This window comes from Macrosteles quadrilineatus, unplaced genomic scaffold (assembly GCF_028750875.1).
Source record: "Macrosteles quadrilineatus isolate MER2022 unplaced genomic scaffold, UCM_ALF_1.0 Scaffold_9__3_contigs__length_116548681, whole genome shotgun sequence".
Taxonomy (NCBI): Eukaryota; Metazoa; Arthropoda; class Insecta; order Hemiptera; family Cicadellidae; genus Macrosteles; species Macrosteles quadrilineatus.
This window is the reverse complement of record NW_026542602.1, coordinates 26,538,643-26,559,618: the sequence shown is the minus strand read 5'-3', so window position 1 is coordinate 26,559,618 and position 20,976 is coordinate 26,538,643. Positions and strand designations below refer to the sequence as shown.

The 20,976-nt window shown below is 33.6% G+C and overlaps 4 protein-coding genes across 7 annotated transcripts in view; 1 reads left to right on the top strand and 3 right to left on the bottom strand.

Moving 5' to 3' along the window:
• LOC129003063 (DNA topoisomerase 2-like) overlaps positions 1-1,116 on the bottom strand; it is a 62,038-nt gene extending 60,922 nt beyond the window's left edge. For all 3 annotated transcript variants that reach the window (XM_054431281.1, XM_054431280.1, XM_054431278.1), the window contains exons 1-2: positions 1,075-1,116; positions 397-558 (exon numbers count right to left, since the gene is read on the bottom strand). In XM_054431281.1, coding sequence (XP_054287256.1) covers positions 397-558; positions 1,075-1,096 — 184 coding nt within the window. In that variant the 5' untranslated portion in view covers positions 1,097-1,116. The remainder of the gene's footprint in view (positions 1-396; positions 559-1,074) is intronic.
• Positions 1,117-3,071: 1,955 nt separating this feature from the next.
• LOC129003295 (shematrin-like protein 2) lies at positions 3,072-3,566 on the bottom strand. The gene has a single exon (XM_054431585.1). The coding sequence runs from the start codon at positions 3,564-3,566 to the stop codon at positions 3,072-3,074; it is 495 nt and encodes a 164-aa protein (XP_054287560.1).
• A 997-nt stretch (positions 3,567-4,563) lies between these two features.
• Positions 4,564-9,908, top strand: LOC129003069 (renalase-like). The gene is made up of 2 exons (XM_054431289.1): positions 4,564-6,036; positions 9,854-9,908. Exons 1-2 carry the CDS (start codon positions 5,015-5,017, stop codon positions 9,870-9,872), a joined length of 1,041 nt encoding a protein of 346 aa, XP_054287264.1. The 5' UTR covers positions 4,564-5,014; the 3' UTR covers positions 9,873-9,908.
• A 5,852-nt stretch (positions 9,909-15,760) lies between these two features.
• LOC129003064 (unconventional myosin-IXb-like) overlaps positions 15,761-20,976 on the bottom strand; it is a 103,882-nt gene continuing 98,666 nt past the window's right edge. For both annotated transcript variants that reach the window (XM_054431282.1, XM_054431283.1), the window contains exons 16-19: positions 20,028-20,197; positions 19,139-19,299; positions 17,108-17,207; positions 15,761-16,351 (exon numbers count right to left, since the gene is read on the bottom strand). In XM_054431282.1, coding sequence (XP_054287257.1) covers positions 16,194-16,351; positions 17,108-17,207; positions 19,139-19,299; positions 20,028-20,197 — 589 coding nt within the window. In that variant the 3' untranslated portion in view covers positions 15,761-16,193. The remainder of the gene's footprint in view (positions 16,352-17,107; positions 17,208-19,138; positions 19,300-20,027; positions 20,198-20,976) is intronic.

The window sequence follows — 20,976 nt, the reverse complement described above, 5'->3', positions numbered from 1 at the left end:
AGAGCCAGGATTTTACAATACTTGTTTGTTTCTACAATCTTTGTGAACAATTTTAATTAATCAAGACGAATAATATGGATAAAGAGATGAAACCTTTTATTAATTTAATAATGAATAGCAAAAATATCTGTCCTCGGTTTGTGTATTGTTATGAACATTATATCACAAAAATATTCCTACACAAATTGATTCAATTTTTAAAGATTTTAATTCGCTTGATTAATTTCTCCCATTCTTTTCTTTATTAATTTTCACAATCAACTCATAAACATGAGCATATCTAGAAAACATTTTTAAGGAGGTTTTTTTCTTCTTTTTGATTAATTTTCAGTTCACACAATTGGTGTCTTTTTGTCTCCATCCCCTCACACCTTTGCACATATGTTAGTCCATTACCTCCTATCTCATTTTGATAGTAGTTGTTTCCAAAGGCATCGCTTGGTTTAGAAACTTCTTGTTTCTGGAAGTCCAAGGGGTTGATCACTGGATCCACAACCGATTGTGAGGCACCGGCACTTTCTGGCATGCAGTAGTAGGTCACCGGAAGATTCTTATGACCTTAAAAAATATAAAATGATTTGAAACAAATCAGTAATCCAATAGGCATTTATCCTAGTGAAGTTATTTTACTAGAAAGTTAGTGAGTTGAATAATTTTGCAATTTTGTAGAATCAACATTAAACAGTTCAAACCCTCCGCTTTCTTTTAAATAAATAATCACTGCAATTAAATGTATTCATAAGGCTGATTATGCATGAACAATACTTTTTGGTACCGGTAGCTCTTATTATGTTTTTATCCTGTAAGAAAATGTTTCTTTTTTGGTGGTTGGTAGGTCCTACTTCTATTTTTGTTATTGATCAAATTAAAAATAAGTTTTTGATTACCGATAATGTTTAAATAGGATATAAGAATGCCATTTTTTTAAGTATTGAAATCATGGTTGTAGGCATATTTTGCTTCTTTTTTACAAATAATTGACGAATAAACCTGAACAAACAATATTTTTATTTTAACTAAGGTTATAATGATTAGTTTATCAAATTTTAAGATTCTTTTATAAAATTAGCATACCTGATATTGGAATATTCCCCATGATGATGAACCAGGGGCAAACACTTCAGAACAAATGGACGACCAATTGTTATCAAAATGCTAACTTATATCTATAATTACAATTTAATTGATCATCATCACAAGAGTTCAAAAATTATTGGAAATTCCAAAGATAAAATTTTTATTTAACATGGTCTCTTTTTTTGTAAATTACAAGTTGTTTAAAGTTACTTAACACAAAATATTCATAAATCTGTGTTATCTTAATAAGATATCAAATTGAGTAAATCATGTGTAGAACTTAATCTTTAATAATGTATTAATATTTGTTGAAATATGTTTCCGTAAGGTTTCACAAAGTAAAATTTTGGCAACAAAGTATAAATGTGAATGAAGTCAACTTAACAACAATTAAGCCATTTCAAAAATGGACTTAAATAAGGCAATTAGAAAGTAATCATACTAAAAATATTTTAAATCGATACAAGTTTGTTTATGATATTGAATTTTTTATTTTTGGATGATTAAAATCATTACTAAAACAAAAGTTTAATCAAATCTCCTGACAATTTAACAAAATGTCTTGGTAAGTAGATCCATTTGTTACCACTCAACCAATAATCGAAGATTTTCCTTTTACATATCACAGGAACACCATTAGATTACATTTTTCCGATACGGCTGCCATATTTGGGTGCATCAGGATATGAGTAAAGTTCCTCGCTGAACTTTACTTTGGTTCTTTAACTCAAGGTTGGTTTTTTAATCAAGGACATTGGCAATTTGGGTAGAATCCAGTGACACATTGCATAACACATGTATACAAGCATAAATTAAAGAGAGTAAAGACAGATTAAAAAAGAGTAAACCACTCCCTTTAATCTTTGATACTATCATTGTACTACCTACATGAACGTGACAGTATGAGCACCAACTGATAGCTGATCTTTACATATATGTGACAAGTATATGTCCATTTAATATACCCTACCCCCTACCCCTGCCGCAGCAAACCTGCAGACTAATATTCCCAAGGAGCACTTACACTAATTGACAATAATATTGAGAGGAAAGGTAATACCATTGACTAAACACAGATGCGAACTGGGAGCGTTTCATAATCTCCAAATTTCACAAACTGCCTCACCCATGCGAACTTCTGTGTATAGTCAATGGTACTGATTTATTATGACCTGTACTGAAAAATTCTTCAGATTCTTTAAATTCTTTGAAATCACAAACCAGTATTGTCAATAAATATATATTTTTTGTCTTAGGACACTAAGCACAAGCCTGGAATTGTTTTTCTCATTAGTTCAGGCTAGACCTAGGGGTTGCAGCATGGCCCCACGCTATCGCATGCGCCCCGCGTTTTTTGTTTTAAATCTTACAAGTATTTATTCTCTCTGCATATTTATAAATTATTTTCTACTTTTTTGCAAATTTCTCATACGGGATTACCATCAATAACCATACGAGTCCAGTAAACACATTTTGGACGAGTGACGCACGATATTTTACGCCATACTACTAAATCTGTACAAATCCTTATATATTACCACCGACTAAAGTACTAACAATCACTAGTCGTAACCTTTATGTTTTTGTTTATAACCACTCATTCCCATAACATGCAGTAACTAGCTGTTTTGGTGTCCGGTATATTACCATGGATAAAACATACTCCCTTACGTTACTAGTCCGTTACTAGTGTTTACCGGACGAGTGTGGTCGTTCCCGTGCGAGAAATTCAATACAGTATTTGACTATATTTACTGTTCATTCTTACAATATGTAAACGTTGAAACTTTGGAAGCCAATAGGGCATAGCCCAAGGATAATATGAAAATAAAATGATTTTATATTGCATTGTCATCCATTTGTGAGCTATGTTTCACGTTTTAAGTCTCTAGCTCATCGGAAGTTAGTTTAAAATCAATTGCAAAATTTGTACCGAACAAGAAAGTGATATAGCAAATAAAAACGTGTTAAAGAGTATTCGTCCCGGGCCTAGGTCACCCATTCAACATGCCACCTCCTTCCACCATGATGCCACCTCCTTCCACCATCATGCCACCTCCTTCCACCATGATGCCACCTCCTTCCACCATGATGCCACCTCCTTCCACCATCATGCCACCTCCTTCCACCATGATGCCACCTCCTTCCACCATCATGCCACCTCCTTCCACCATGATGCCACCTCCTTCCACCATCATGCCACCTCCTTCCACCATCATGCCACCTCCTTCCACCATGATGCCACCTCCTTCCACCATGATGCCACCTCCTTCCACCATGATGCCACCTCCTTCCACCATCATGCCACCTCCTTCCACCATGATGCCACCTCCTTCCACCATCATGCCACCTCCTTCCACCATGATGCCACCTCCTTCCACCATCATGCCACCTCCTTCCACCATCATGCCACCTCCTTCCACCATGATGCCACCTCCTTCCACCATGATGCCACCTCCTTCCACCATGATGCCACCTCCCTCCACCATGATGCCACCTAACCCACATACGGTTCTTCCTTTATACAGGGTGTCCCGGAACTATCTACCAATATTTTAGGGCATTGCTCCTGGGTAAGAAACATACCTAAATATCATATTTAAATTGTCAGGAAGTCCTTGGTTACTCACACAGCCGCCATTTTGTTTTTTTCAGTTATTATTTTTTTTCTAAAGAATGGTTAAACATACGAAATGGAAACTTTGCACAAACATTTATGACAACTAGACAAAGCTACCAAAAAATTATCACGATTTTTCAAATTCATAAAACAAAATGGCGTCTACTTAATATTTCTGTAAAATCAATGGTTTTTGAGTTATTTAAGAAACAAAATTTCAAATGGTCGCCATTTTGTTTTATGAATTTGAAAAATTGTGATAATTTTTTGGTAGCTTTGTCTAGTTGTCATAAATGTTTTATGCAAAGTTTCCATTTCGTATGTTTAACCATTCTTTAGAAATAAATTAATAACTGAAAAAACAAAATGGTGGCTGTGTGAGTAACTAAGGACTTCCGGGCAGTTTAAATATGATATTTAGTTATGTTTCTTACCCAGGAGCAATGCCCTAAAATATTGGTAGAGAGTTCCGGGACACCCTGTATATAGGCCTAGATAGATAGATAGATAGGAAAATTTGCTAAAAAGAAGCATGGAAAGAAAAAGGAATAGCCTTAATTCCTTCATCCCTCGATTTAGAATTTTGATTAATATTGTACAGAATTCAAAATTTTATCATTTAATTTTGTATTTTTGTGTCTACACCTGCTTTGGCCTTTTTTACTTGCTTTTTTACAACTTTTTTTAAGGAAACGGTCCAAAGCAAGATTCTTATCTCACATCTTATACTGCAAAGAGTGAAAGAGTGCAATGTTATCAATACTCTTTGGAATGGCTATCAGCTGTTTGTGCATTAATCAGCTGTGTCAAATGTCAACGTCGCGTCGTCCGTCAACGGTATCAAAATAAAACAGAACCAACAGAAGCAGAACTAGAACACCATATCACGTCATACTCAACAGCAACAATAACAACGTAAAGATACTCCTAATTTCATTCCATTAGTGAACCCATTTCATAAACAAATTTTCAGTTTGTCTTTTTTTTGTGGATTTTGCATTGGAGGAATGTTCTCATTCCTTAGTACCTACTCAATAACAGTTATAATTTAAATTGGAAATCAAGTTGAAAAATCTCTGTCGTCACCTGCTCTTTGAGGTTAGTCTAGCAAATGATCGGTAGATTTATTATTTTATGCGATCATAATATTGTAAAGCAGATGTATAGATTTCCTAGGTTGAAATTTTAAGAAAATATTGAAGCTTTTTCTTTGAACTGCACAAATTCTCATGATGTCTTCATAGGCCTTAGTTAAAGCAGTATCTAGGCCTACATCTAAGTAAACACGTCACTTTTCAAAAACCAGATTAAGTAAAAATGAAAATTCTACTTGTTGGAGGTGGAATTACAAGTGCTTTAACTGGAATGTGTCTTAGAAAATTATTGCCGGATTGTAATATCAGCCTGTGGGACAAGGCAAGAGGTGCGGGAGGCAGGATGGCCACAACTCGATGCTCTTTAAACCCGAGCTGTACAGCTGATTTAGGCGCCCAGTACATCACAACAACAGAAGAGTACATGAAAGCAAATGGAGATGTATACAACCATTTAATATCTGAGGGAATATTGGAACCACTTAAATGCCACGTTATTGGAATGAGGCATCAAGACAACACAAAAAACTTTGTTGTTCCTAATGGCACAAGTTTTCTTGTAAAGAACATACTACAACAAGCTAAGATAAATGAAACAAAATTTTCTCACCATGTCTCATCAATAGATCTTGAAGATGGAAGGTGGATAGTTGAAACAAAAACAGGTGAAAAGGATTACTTTGATGTCGTTGTCTTAACTATGCCAGTACCACAACTGTTTCTACTCGAAGGGTCAGTTAAAAGAAGCATTCAAAGTCTTGCAGAACCCTTGAACACAGTTACCTATAGCGCTAGATATGTGTTGGTTCTATTTTACCTGGAAAATATCAATGAAAACTGGGGCGCACAATACATCGATAACAATCCCATATTTAGATACGTTTCCATAGACAACATAAGGAGAAATCAGCCAGAAAATCTCTGTGCTGTAGTTTTACATTCTACGGTCAGCTTTGGAGCAAAACACATTGAAGACTCAATTCCAGATATGGAAAAAGTGTTGGTTTCTCAGGCAAAAGTTCTATTTCCCAACTGGCCTGAGCCTAAAGCAGTCAAGTGTCACAAGTGGAGATACTCGCAAGTGACAAATACTTATCCAGACGCTCCTGGTTGTGTGTTGGTATCTTCTTCCGCCCCATTGGTCATAGGAGGAGATGCATTTGCAGGTTCAAAATTTGACAATTGTATCCAATCTTCAAAATCGATATGTCAGAAAGTTGTGGAAGCTCTGGAAGTTGGTAAACTGTGAGTAATTTGTTTGATTTTGTAAATCTTAAGGGAAAATAATGAAGGCTATGACAATTTGTTAATACAGTAGAGTCCCGCAAACTCGGCACTCGATAACCCGGCATTCTGGATAACTCGGCCATCACCTGGCTCAGAAAATTAGTGATTTCTTGAGTCCAAGTTAATCATGGACTCAAGCCACCTTAATTCAAATTATTCGCAACTGGTACTAAGGATTTGTTGTACTATATCTGATGACTTAATTCTGACTTCTAATATAAATATAAAAAAAAAGGCGGTTATAAAATAAAGCTTAAAAACTGAATTGTTCTTATTTTTAACCCTAGTTCCCGATAACCCGTCACCCTTCCAGTCCACATTACGCCGAGTTTGCGGGACTCTACTGTACCACCCTGCAATATTTATAGTCATACGGTAGTAATAAGTTTGTTTTCATTCCATTTCATAGGGCTTGTGCACTTTTTTTTAAACACTCAATTATTTCCAACTACCTTTACAATATAGCCTTCTAGCTTTTACCCGCCGCTTCGCCTGCAATGGTATTACCATAAATATTATACAGCATAGGAAATAAACAGAGTAGGCCCTATTACAATCATACCAATGCTTATCTGTAGTGGCTTCGCCAAAGATCACAAAAAAAGATATTATCATTACCGTATTCATTGTGTCACGCACCGTTTAAAAATTTGTTAAACAAATAGGCCTAAACATTTTGAATCTCCTCTCTACACAATAAACCATTTGTTTAATCTCCGACTAAAAAATCTTATACAACATCTTGAAACTGAAAATGCCGTGACTCTTCAGCTTCTCCAAGTATGGTTCTTTCATAGCTGTATCGGCTCTTATAATAATGGTAAAACTTTTCCACCAGAATAACACCTTCCAGCAGGCTCATCTTTCCATTTTAATGCTCTGCAGTATATACACTCTCTCTGTCCATTCAATATATTTGTAATAATTTGTACCGGTAATGTCTATAGGCTAGTCTATTGTTGCGTGGTATTCCATTTATCATTTTCAAACACACACCAAGTATCAAAGTACTGTATCACTGTTGAACGCTTGTCAAAAAAGCACAAAAATTAATAGTGCTGCACCCTGTTGGTAAACCTTGGAAATATGAACTATCATAATACCAAATTATTTAGCCCAATCCAACCAGTAGATAATGCGTGATTGAACTTCAAATAAACAATAAACTAACACACAAACTTTCACATTTATAATATTAGTATAAAGTATGATTAGTAGGCCTATCCTTGTATATAATACGTGAAGGCGATTTCTACGAAACACTACTCCTCCGTTAATAATGGACGGATTTTTACAAACGATGTGTCAAAATTAAGTATTTATTGTGTAGGTACCCCCTTTCACCAATTCCTGTAATAAACGTCCTCGGGCTTTGCGCCACGGGCCATCAAAATACAAATGTGTTTTTTATGAAGAAAAGATTTTGTTTACTTAAACAGACGAATAATTTGTAGGCTATTAATTACAGCTGTTCATAGTAAACACATGATACACAAAGAGCGTTCGTTTTCAGTTTCGATAACTGGAGTGGAGTGATTGATTACATTATCTTTGAGTTTACCCTTTTAAGTTATCGGAAATAATTATGACTGTTATTCGTTTTGAAATAACACCTGTATTGCTGGAATTCGAGCAACAGGTGCACTAGTTAAATATTATCAGTTGTTGTTGTAATTAGTGATCCTCAACTTATTTAACTTATTTCTTTTATTTTAATAATTTAAAAACCCTATTAGAATGTATAAAACTTGACTTAAAATTTTGCAAAAAAAATCCTAATGATTTCACCTATACTTCCCTATAAAGTGAATTTACTGTTACCGGTATATTTGTTAAACTTTCATATCCCTAATATAAGTTACTGTAATGTTTTATATTTTGGAAGCAGACCCAAATCTCCTAAAATTGGAAACTTGATAGGCCTATCTTTACAAAAATAGATATTTATTTTTCTTAATTGCCAGTGGATAAACAATGTTTTTTTTTGTTTTTTCATTAGGTGTATAAAAATATAAGTTTTTAGGAGTACCTTTCACCACGTGAGCCCACAACATACAGCTGTCTGTGTGAAAAGTATGCATTTTGTAAATTTAAACCGGTGATAGTCAGGGATTGACCTTGTGCCTTATAATGGTGATTGCGAAAGCAAGACGCAAAGGAAATTGTAGTCACTTGAATTCAAAGGGTAATTCGAATGAAATCATTGGTATTTTTGACATTAAGACTAATTCTCCTTTAAACTTACCACTGATGATTGTTGCTTTGATCAAGTTTGGTGTCATTTTTTTAACCGTCAGTCTAGTTCCGTTGCACGGCTTGGGTGGATTTAAGTTTCGCATTAGTATTATTGGAATTCCTTCTTTTAACGACAGTAATCTGGTGGGTTAATGACAAATTGGGAGGCATTTGAATACCTGAAATATCACGCACGATTATTATTCACTTAATAATTTATCTTAGATTGAGTGGATACAGAAAAAAAGAAAAAATATTAAGGCATTGCCATCCCTTTTATTGTTTATATAATACTTTGATAAAGGTTTTTACTTTATATGATTACATATTTAATAGTGGAGAATTTAAACGTTGTTGAATGCACTGGTGTGCTGCGATTGGGGTTTAATATATTTCGAGTATTTGGACTTAAACTAAAGTTAAATAGTTTTCTGTGCTATATAATGTTAATTGTTGTATAGAGAATGAAATACATGCATGATACATATTTTATTACGAAATACATGCATGATACATCTTATTGTTAGTGTAATTTTCTTATTTTAGTTTTCAAGACATCACAGACCGAAGTGTTAAGCCCACTTTAGACATGCGCCATTCGCCAAGCACCAAACAGCGACTCGCTGAATCGCGAGTAGTGAATAGGTGTTTGTCTATTTGGCAAGCAGCAAACATTCATGCTTGTGTTTTCCTGTTCATTGCACACATCAAAGTGAACGAATATTTATGCTATTCCCAATATGAACAGTTGCTCGGAAAACAACACATAAGTGAAGACGTCTACTTGTTAATTGGCGAATTAGTAAGACAACTAGATCACCGAATGTAAAATATTTCGTGCTTCGAGAATGGGGCATGTCTGGAGCCAGCTTAAGTGAATTTCAATGAGTCACTTATGGAGTACTTACTTCAATGAGTTTATGGACATATAAAAATGCCTACTCCATGTAAGCCAGATATATTTTCATCCTACTAATCATAAATTAGATACAAAAACGTTTTTGTACGTTCAATAATAACGCTTACAATTGTTGTTGCTGTATTTGTAATGCTAATTCATGTACTTATTTGTCTCAAACAAACCGTTGTATGTTTTTTATACTCAATGTTTCATGTATTTTTATATCACTTTTGTACAAAACACTATATTTTGGCAATAAAATGCTTTTACAGTACTTTTATTTTGTTCAGTTCCTAGTTCCTTTTTGTGTAAAATCAAAAGAAAGATAAGCCTTATCATGTTTAGAAAACAAAAATAATAATAAAAAATTACTCTGTGGGGACAATATTCTTGACATGATGATACTACATATAGAAATTATACAAGTGTATAATGATAGAGAGAATTAGAGTGTATAAGATTGTTGAGTTGCTTAAAGTCAACAAAAACTTTCACAAATGTCAGCAGTTCTTTCTAAAATAAAACGGAGACGGGAGCTTCTTAATTGTCAATATCCATGAACAGCCGGCTCTTTGTGAAATACTGTATTTATTCTTGTTTTTTGGCGAGAGTTGTAAAACTTTTGTAATTTTTTTACAGCTCTAAAAAAAATAAATGACTTGTGCAAAATCCATGCTGCTAAGTTTATTCAGGGACAAAGAGAAAACTCTTGTTTGCCAAATCAGCAATATATAGAAATTATACAAGTGTATAATGATAGAGAGAATTAGAGTGTATAAGATTGTTGAGTTGCTTAAAGTCAACAAAAACTTTCACAAATGTCAGCAGTTCTTTCTAAAATAAAACGGAGACGGGAGCTTCTTAATTGTCAATATCCATGAACAGCCGGCTCTTTGTGAAATACTGTATTTATTCTTGTTTTTTGGCGAGAGTTGTAAAACTTTTGTAATTTTTTTACAGCTCTAAAAAAAATAAATGACTTGTGCAAAATCCATGCTGCTAAGTTTATTCAGGGACAAAGAGAAAACTCTTGTTTGCCAAATCAGCAATGGTTAAATGCAAACCATGCTTGGTTCAAATTTGCCTTGGTAAAAGGTTGACGGGTAGAAATTTGGTATGCTCATTCTGATTAAATATTTTTTTCAAGTTCTATATTCAAACTTCTTTTGATAGGTAGTGTGGACATTTTTATTACCACCACATATTTCATTACTTTTTAAAAACTTTATTTGTTAGCAAAACATACAATCTGTTGTTGAAATGAAATAAATTTGTTTATATTCTTATTATGGTTCTTTTATAAGATTTGACCTAATTGTATAGCTTGAAACTTGAAATACAAGCAATGATGGAAGGTTTTATGAACTACTTTGAAGAGCCATATCTCTCAAACTGTTTGGTCTATAATCAACATTTTGGTCTTAAATTATTAAATTATTTAATGTACTTTTAAAATGATAATAGTTGTTTTCTATGAAAAAGTTATGCTTCAGGGTCAAAATTGGACAAATGTAAAAAAGGTGCGAAATTCCACGGATTTCTAAGCTTTTTGGGGGTAATCCGGAAGGCTGCCGAGGTCGAAAATTTTGATTTAGCATCTTGGTACTATCCCATACAACACACAAAAAAAAACCTACTACCCCTTTTCATGCTAGGTAAAATGCATTACAAAAGGTTACTGGATTATCTCCACTAAAAATAAAAATTTACAAAAATCCAAAAATAATTGCCTGGAGATTCCATGAGTTCTTTGGGTTGGTATCGTCATACCAACTATCATCAAAATTGGTGTATTCTGTAGCTATATGTACACATATACATATGCACACATATTTCACTTCAAAAACCACTTTTATGGGCTCCCCTGAACTCAAAACAAATATTTTCACCCTAAACTAAAAATAATCTTTTTTAATACTTTTCCACATACAAATTTTTCTTGTGGGAGAAAGTAAAAATCTGGAGCTTTTATTGTATATTTTACATTTCTTTGTTATCACACATTAGCTATTTTCTTCATCAATCCTAGTTCGCCTACTTACTTTGAATCTATACATAAACTTAATTTCTTATTAAAAAACACACAAATGTAAAATTAACTCTTCTATGTATCAATTTTAAGGGGATATTATCTCACCAAGAACTAAATGACTTGATTTGTTAACTCTAATTACAACTTGATTTGATTTTTACCAATTAAGTTTGCAAAACGTAATAGGATTGCTTCATTTCAGCTAGTTATCATTTATTCATCAATTGACCCTTTTCTTATGCTGAAACAGTTCAAAGTTTTTATTATACATGTTTAATTTCATTCTTCTCCTGGTTATAGAGTTTGGCAGTGACAATTTTCAAAATGATAGTGTCCAATTTTCACATTTTCTTTAATGGAAAGCTTCCAACAAACCTACATATTGCACCATATAAGTTTAACTATTGATGGACCTACTGTTTTAAAACCACATATATTTTGAACAAAAATTATGATGGCTATATTAGAATATTGGCAATGTTGATTATATTAATAATATGAGTTGGGAGTACAATGAAGAAATGGCAACTGATATTTTAATTAATTACAATATTGTGGGTCTCATGAGGCTAAAAAACGTTCTGTGGCTTATTCATGATGACTTTGTGGGTAGTTTTAACTACGGTAGTTAAATCCCTATTCAAAAATACCCTATAAAAGTATCAAAATAACATTAAAATATAAACAGATTTATGAATGGGATTTTAATTAAGGGTTTGTTGTACAAAAGTAATAGTTTAATAACCATGTAATAATAACATAATACAGCTGTATATATTTACAATTTTCTAGAAACTAAAATACTATACATTTAAACATGGACACTTAAACAAATTCTTGAGCTTAAAAGTTAACCTAATGACGCTTTAAGCACAGATGTAAATGATTAATTTAAAGATAAATATTTAACTTGTAATTGAACTAATTGAATTTGTTATAACTGTTAGAATTTCCACTAAAATATTCCCTTAACATTGTCAGATTTATTTCCTACTAGCAGAGTACCCGTCCTTCGTATGGGGTTGGCGTATATAAATAAAATGCTTATTGCAGTTATACTTGTGTTTACAATGGGAGAGGACACGGTTTAAGAAAATTTGGTTCTTTTAATTTACGGTATGATATAGTATAGCACATCTACCATAGCACCTAAAAAAAAACTTAAATTTTAATTTAATAGTGTTGCACCCTGTTGGTAAACCTTATAACTTTTTAATGTTATTTAATATCATAGAACCAACTTGTGTAGTTGAAACAGCTGACAAAATTATTTTATTCCTTTTAAATATGAATAAAAAGTTAACATGAGAAACTCCAGAGCCACTGGGGCGGAGCCCAAAAGGATTTTTGAGATAAGAATGCATCTATATGTTAATCACTGGGAATGTGAGCTATCATATCACACCAAATTTCAGCCCAATCAGACCAGTATTTTGCACGTTTACTTGTCACAACCATCCATCCATACATCCAATCTTTCTCACAACTTATAATATTAGTAGGATTTAAATAACATTATTTTAACGAGTACTTAGGTTTGCTACTACAGGAAAGGTAATGAGGTGTACATTAATGAAATGTTGATAGCTTAGTATGAAATATACAAAATTCCATTAAAATATATCCACAAACAAGCAAACTACAACAGGTTTAATACTGCCGTTATTCATCTTGTAGAGGCACGTGCCAAACAATGACAGAGGATGGAAGAGGGATGGGTGGGGGTTTCATTTTGAAACAAGTTTCGTTCTGTTTTGAAAACTACGTAGGTACTATGGAGAAAAAAAATCAGATTTACCGAGGTTCTTTCTAACAAGGTTTGACTGTACAATTTTTTCTTTTTCAAGCACTATAAAATGGTTTAGAAAGAAATTGGGAAATGAAATGTTATGTTTTTAGGGTCAAAAATGGGAAAAACAAATTTTTACCCTATAAAACCCCCGTTCCCATAGTCAGATCAAGCTGGTTCGCGAACTTGTTGGAATACATTTAGTTTTACACGCCTGTGTGCCAAATTCCGTAAAAATTTAATTTTTGCTCAAGTTATCGCGATAACAGACATACATATGATTTTGAACCGAGGGATTTTTGGCCTCTGCGCACCTCAAAATGAAAAAGTTAATTTTTCCCGGGTCCAGTTCTTACCGTGAGACCTACGGTAATAAAAAGCTTATTCCCTATATTGGAAATTCGTTAATGCTATATGTTATTTATCTTTATTAGTTAGTTACACCAAAACTAATTCAGTATCGATTCACTGTCAAAACAAACAGGTGTTACTGATGATGTATTAACTACTTGGCCTGCTTTGATCGTTTGAATTTTTATATTTTAATTAATTAGTCCAAATATCAGTAGAGGGGTATTTATTATAATATAATATTTAAAAAGCAAATCCTGGTCAGCCCCCATATAAGAAAATGTGCAATTTAGCATAATATGCATGATTATAACCATATTTTTGATCAGAACTATTTTCTTCTCTAATATCTGCAGACAAAGTTTGTAAAGGGGGAATGAACAGCTTTTTACGACTTATTTATCCCTGAAACTCGTATTTTAAAAACAGTTACAGTTCCTGTCATATGGCAAAAAAATTTTGTTTCAAGCTTTGTAATATGTTGACTTGGAAATGTTCAATAAAAAGAGGCTTGATTGACCTGCCCTCCATAAAATATTGTCGTTTGTTTACTCCCAATGACATGCTATTTTTTTCATCAATCAATAATTTACAAATCAGTCATAAATTGATGGTGTAGTTCAATTACAAGGTATTGTTATAATAACATGTATTTGTATAGCTATAATTTTAACAATTTCAACTAAACTCATAAATATTTGTAACAATACTATTAAACTATAATTGATACAAACTAAGTTTTAAAGTCTTATTACAACATAACTGATATGTACATAACAACTTAACATTATTTTTATAAGTACCTAATTATATTATGGTGTGTAATATCATAAGTTATGGCATTTTATGAATAATTACTACACAAAAACACAAACAGTTATTTGATGAGCTATTTACAGTAGACCCTAACTGACCCTAATAGCTCCGAACCTAGGTCGGATAACTCAGAGGTTGGTTAAAACGGTTAAATCCCTTAAAACCTAACAAAATGAAGTGTTATTCTTTTGGAATTATATAATCATGATTATTTTGTATAATCATTGTTAGAAAAAATAGGCTCCCTTTTCCTTTTCCTGATTTAGAGTAACCCTAATCCTACGCTCAAACAAGTGTTTTTCGCTCGGTCAGACGTAATTAAGGAGAATAATAATAAGGACAATAAGGAAAATCATTATTTTGATGTTATCTTTATTATGTCTCGTTCTTGTGACTCTTTTTCCCTCAAGTTTTTTTTCACTACTTCAAATGTACCAAACTGGTTGGTTAACTAACAGAAATCTTGAACTTTCCTGAAAAAAATAAATAATTCTCTTTCCTTTAAAAAATTCCTGAAAAACATAAGTTTTTGGGATGGATACAAACTTTGGCCTATTCTTAGTTACATCCTGTGGAGATAACTGTATGGTTCCCATCGCCGAGCGCGAGAGCGGAAATGTCGAGATTCCTAAAAGCGGCGGTTAAAGGGAACTGTTCTCAAAGCAAGGTCGGTTAAAAGAAACTAATATTTTACGATCGAGGACGGATAATCCGATTATTCGTTAATGCCATGTTGGTTAAGAAGGGGTCTACTGTATTTACTCAAAGTCGAAAATAAATCATGTCACAAATCACTTTATTAGAAATTCATATTTAACGTTTTTTGGTAATTGTTTTTACTGAATCTATAAATTGTTGTATAATTTATTTTATTTCCGCTAGTCAGTTTTACTAAGGATTAGAGTTTGTTATAAAATATATTTGTCTAAAAATATATTTATTTTTAATAGAATCATTTTTTACCATATAATATAGAAGACATTTTTTTAGAATTGCTGATATGTTTTAATATAGAAATATTGAAGCCAAAAGTACATGTTTTAGAAAAAAAAACCATTAATAACTACTCCATTCCAGCTACCTAGTACCCTTACATTGAGTCTTTATTTAAGATTGCTTAGACAAGGTCATGTTTACACTAAACATAGGCTATTTTATTTTAATGGCAACCATGATCACAATATACTGTAAATAAATCACCTATGTACTATTCAGTATTACCGACAAAGGTTTTCTTATTTAAATAATAAAACTAAAAAAGGAAACAAGTATGGCAACGTATTTACAGTAATAATTAATGTTAAAATTGTTTAAAATAAGACCACTTTGGTTATATGGATAAACACATTGTTTTTTTGGCTTTTTAAAATAAATGACAGCTTTCAATTATTTAAATATTCAAGAAGTATTCAAATAAACAAATATTCAAAATATTTAAAAACATACTTATAAATAAAATAAAACACAAGTCTTCCAAAAAATTGTTTAAACATTTATTTTTTATGAATAAAATTTAATCTATGAATCAAATTCAAATAGCACTTTATGAAAGGTAATATTTTAACAGATCTGAAATATATATCCTTGTCAAACTAAACAAACTTAAATCAAATTGTAGAAACTACATTTTAAAACTAAATAACTTTATTCAATAAAAAATCATTTGATCCATTTCACATACTACTCAACTACAATCAATAAAATGACACTATTCACGTAATAGTATTTACATTATCTACAAACAGCACACTTATATGGCAGTGCTATAAATAAAATCTTTGTACTTTTAACGGAATACTCTATGAATAAAACTATGATGACTTGATGGGCATATTATAGGAAACATCGTTACAGCTGCTGTCCACGCTCACTTCATGAGTCCATAGGTTAAAGCTAATGTTTTGATTTCCTTCGAGAGGTGCGGGTGAAAATCACATCCCAAGGATGTAGTCCACCGGTGTTTCTTTGGGAGTTTGGAAGGTAGGTTGCGGCTAGATGCTGATTGAACTCGGTTTGAGTTCTAGAAACTGGAAAGGAACGTGGAGACTGTGATTGCTGTGCTCGACCACCAGATGTCCTCGACGAGGTGACGCCCCCACCACTACCACTGTGTCACCCTTCAGTAATGATACTTCTCCCGTCCCGTCCTCTGTAACAGTCAGGTCATGTAGAGGAAAGAGTATACTTAATTGACTGATTCGTTGGAATGGGCAAGTTCAGTTGTTCTATCTAACAAAATTGTAAAAATGTACGTTATGAATTTTTAACAAACTAAATTCCCAAATTAAAGGTTTGTCTTACACATTTTACAATCGATCATTTGTTATAGCTATTGCACTCAAAGATCACAACCTCAGGTCCAAAAGCAACAGGGTCTGAGGATGTAAAGTTTTCTTATCATACCAAATTGGAGGCTACTATCCCTTCATGAAACCCATAAAGTTTTTTATTAAGCCTTTTTGAGTTGCTGCATTTTCATTGCTTGTACTGCGTCCAGTGTTACAACTTGAAAAAGGTAAAATACCTGTTTTAAAACTACTGAAAATGTGCAATATTAATGAGATATGTTAGTGTACAAATACTTCTTACAGTTATTGCAGTTTTTAATTATTATTTCAACATTAAAAGTTGAGGAAACTAAAATAGTCAGATTAAAAGGCGCCTTTATTACCAAAACAACCCATTACCACTATTACCAGACTACTCATAGTCACCCGGAAAGATTGTCACATAGCCAGATATTTGGTTGGATTATCTAAATAAGGAATCAGAACCTCTAGTATGTGTATACAAGTATTCAAGACTAAATAACAAAGCTAATAGTGTACCTTCCCTTCAAAGAAATTTTATTTTATTGTATATTTTAATTTTAATTGAAAGTAACTGACACTTAGCGATGCAATACCTGGGAAAGGCATTTTCATGACGCGGGTCTGAGGGTAGCCCAGTTTTGTGTTCCCCGCTACTGTGTATGGTCTGCTGGGCGGTACTGGCGGAGGCCTCTCCTGCAACATTACAAACACCAGTCTAACAATATGGTAAACATAATCAAACCTGGAAATGTTGACTGCCTTCAAGAAAATAGAAATGAAATGAAATGTTAATTTTTGACACACACAATTCAATTGTTGATTCAGTAGATAGCTGGTTTGTGTATATTCCTCTTTGGACAGTTGTATTGTTCTGTTTGATGTGTATTCTCAGACAAATTTTGTTCACTGTTTTTCTCTCAGGGGCAAGTTTATTATTTTTATAGTCAGATTGTTTCCTTCTAGGATTTTTTTCTGAGGCATAGATCTAAACCGCTGCCATCATGTACTATTTTACTCAAACTCAACTATCTTTATTTTAACTTTTTTCAAACATAGAATAACAAATAAACATATGATAATAATTAACAGAAATTAACAGGTGTTATGAAATAAACTGTTCTCACAACGATTACCTGTTGTGGAATTGTAACTGTTTTGTTTTCACTATTTTAACCAGGGGAATAATAAGTCAATAAAAAATGTTTAACAAAGAAAAGTCTAGGTATTTGTAGTAAAAATTATATAGAGCTGTTTTTCACCGTAAATTTCCAAGTTTTCTTATAAATATAATTAACCAAAGTGTCATAAAATCGAAAGACATCTGGTTTACAACGTGATATTGAATTAAACCTTGATGTAGTTAAGAGGCAAAAGCATGTTTCTTTAAACCTTTTTTCTCTGCTTATGTGCATCACAGGAAAAATATATGCATACTGTTGGAAAGATATTTTCGTGTAGATGCGCAGAATCCCTTCATAAATTAAAATAGGCTCAAAAATAAGCACAAAAATGAATTTTTTTTTTTACAAGGACCTTATGGGATGCCATGCTGGTGACGAAATAACAACACAATAGGTATATACAAAAAATCTAAACAAATGGAAGAAATTCCAATCACATGAGTTTTTTACAGCGTAGGGTGAAAATAGAGAAGTCTGTACATTACTTAATTTTGGTCGAGTTTTCAACCACTGGACGACCTCTAGTATAAGATTATTAGGCTATATAGCCTTTTAAGGAAAAAAAACTTGTTTGTGAATAAAACCTCAATAACACCTTTTATGATCACTGTTGTTGTGGTTTAACTGTAATTACCATCAAAAGAGTCTGTGACTAACTAGTGCTGCTGTACGATAGTTTGGACCTAGTAACACATTGAACGAGAATTATCTGAGCATAGCCCTGGTGTAGCACCATCTGTTAGGAATTGTTGACGCCAGTCGTCAGCTTAAATATTTTTTACTCCTCAGTCTCCAAGCACAGATAGCCTGGGTGGCTAGGGTGTGTCACTTGGCCATAGTGGCATTCGTCTGCTCGGGATCGAATCCCGTCCTGTGTGGCAAATAGTATGTGACCTGTGTGTTTGTAGCGATAAACTACAACCACTGAGGCATAATGAGGTGTTCATAATCCTTGGTTTAGACAGACACCTCGAATCATCGGATTGAGCAAATCTTTGCTAAGTGGTTGTTTATAAACATGCATGTTTTGCTACTTTTTAAAAATTAGTAGTTTTTAGCTACTTCCTCTTTATCCCTTATAGATATCTTGGAGATTTCAGTGAACAACAATATATTGTTGCATAACACTCAAAGGGTTGAGCTGTGTTTACACAGAGCCATAGTGTTGGCTGGCAAACTTGAAATGTACTAGAGGTAGGTAACTGCCTCCCTACTAGCCTCTCGTCACGGTAGTATGTACAGTAGTATGTTTTCTGTGCTCTCGTATACACGGCTTAAGAGATACTAAAGATTGTGCAAACTTTCTTCCTCTAAGAACCTGGAGTTCAATTTTCATAGCGAAGACTATATAAATGTTCAAAAACTCCACAATTAGCCATTTGGTTTTCCCAATCCAACTTAAGGTACAAATACATTTTTAATACATTGTTAACAAATACTCACCAAATCTAGTCCGAACAGAGTGCATGTCTGCTGTATCATTTTCTGGTCGTACTTCTCATTCGGGTCTGGTGGGGGTGTGCCAGCAATGGGCTGGGGGCGGGGGCGGGTGAGTGTGGCGGAGGGCGGAGCAGCAGGTGCCCCTGTCGTCCTGCTCAGTACACCTGCACACAATAGTCATATCACAATCCAATTACATATTTTACAGGATTAGAAATTAGGTAACCTGTTTCCGAGCCTTGATGTTGGGACAATTAATGCACAAAAACACAATTGGATGAGTAAATAAGCAAAGTTGAAATCATATCTAGCATAATTTCGCTGATACAGTATAGTAAAGAAAATCATAGGTGGTGTACCCGATCCTTGACTTTAAAATCCTACAGCCTCTTTAAATAAATTAAATCTGGACTCTGCTAATTCAACAAATAAGTGTAGTAAACATTTCACAATTTTTTTTAGTTAACATTTTTCATTTTCGTCCCGGGTTCCAATCCCGCCAAATCACCAATAGATTTTATCTAAGTGATAATGCCGCAACTCCTAGGTCTAGCCTAAAGTGATGTGAAAATAATACTGGGCTTGTGCCTATGCGTCCTAGGACAAACAAATAAAAAAAGTGTTTAATCCGAAATGGGTCCAGTCCCAACCATTTCAGACTATCGGGACCCTACTGTACTATGGTATAGGGGAAGAAAGTAAAAATCAAACAATAGACCCAACACCAACCCAAGAACATCTACATAGTTGTACAGTAATATAACCAACAGCATAAATACAACCCAGTTCTCACAAACCAACTTTTTAAAATCTCCTTACTGGTACCCTGTTTTATCAACTGTTACTAATGAAGTAAATAAACATATAAAACAAGCTATCAATGGATACTGACCTACAGCGGTAGTAGGGGTTGGATTAGATGCTTGATGCAGCTCGAGGTTGCGTTTGAGTGTAGGCCAGCGCCGTCGTAGTCGCCAGCCACGCCATGTAGCTTGTATCAGGACAGCAGCTCGATGTCTCGTCTCCCACCTCAGACACTCTAGCTGCTGACGAACACCCTCACTGCAACAACATCCCAACATTTAGCGCTGTTTAGATTCTTCTTCTCATCCTATTGTGAATTACTATTTTTGGTTTTAATAGTTCTAAATTTTGTTAGGTAACATAAAACATAAAGTTACATGGTACATCCCAATGCTGCAAGAGATAAATAACGCCCTGTCATCATCTTAATTTGATTGTTTACTAAATAAATGTTAAGGGTTACTGTTAAATACATACAAATAAAAAGTTTTCAAAGTCTTGAGGAGACAAAGGATAGGATAAGCAGGCTTTACCTTTAGAAATGTAGGCATCACACTTCACTACAGTAACACAGAAGAAAACACAATATAAACACTGAATATTTCGAGGCCACAACTGGCCCCTTTCTCAACATTGAGGGTCACTTTAGATAGTTGAAGTCTTTCACTCTCATCATTAATTATTAGTCTCTTTCAAGTATCTAATGTGACTCTCAATGTTGAGGAAGGGGCCAGTGGCCTCGAAATATTCAGTGTTTATATTGTGTTTTCTTCTGTGTTACTGTAGTAAAGTGGGATGCCTACATTTCTAAAAGAAAGCCTGCTTATCCTATCCTTTGTCTCCTTAATTCTCAGGCAATAAGCCTTTCTATTCAAAACTAGTCTTCAAAGTCTATATTAGTTTGATATATTATATTGTTGTATGTGGGGAAAAGCTAGATAGTTCACCAATTATTTTGCTTGCCAGAATATTTAACACCACAATACGGCTGCCCGTTTCATCCTTTAAATGCTAGTAGCTTTTTGACGGATAATTCC

Bases quoted from the DNA above. Each gene is read 5' to 3' on its own strand.
- LOC129003295 (XM_054431585.1), bottom strand. From the start codon at position 3,566: ATGGTGGAGGGAGGTGGCATCATGGTGGAAGGAGGTGGCATCATGGTG.
- LOC129003069 (XM_054431289.1), top strand. From the start codon at position 5,015: ATGAAAATTCTACTTGTTGGAGGTGGAATTACAAGTGCTTTAACTGGA.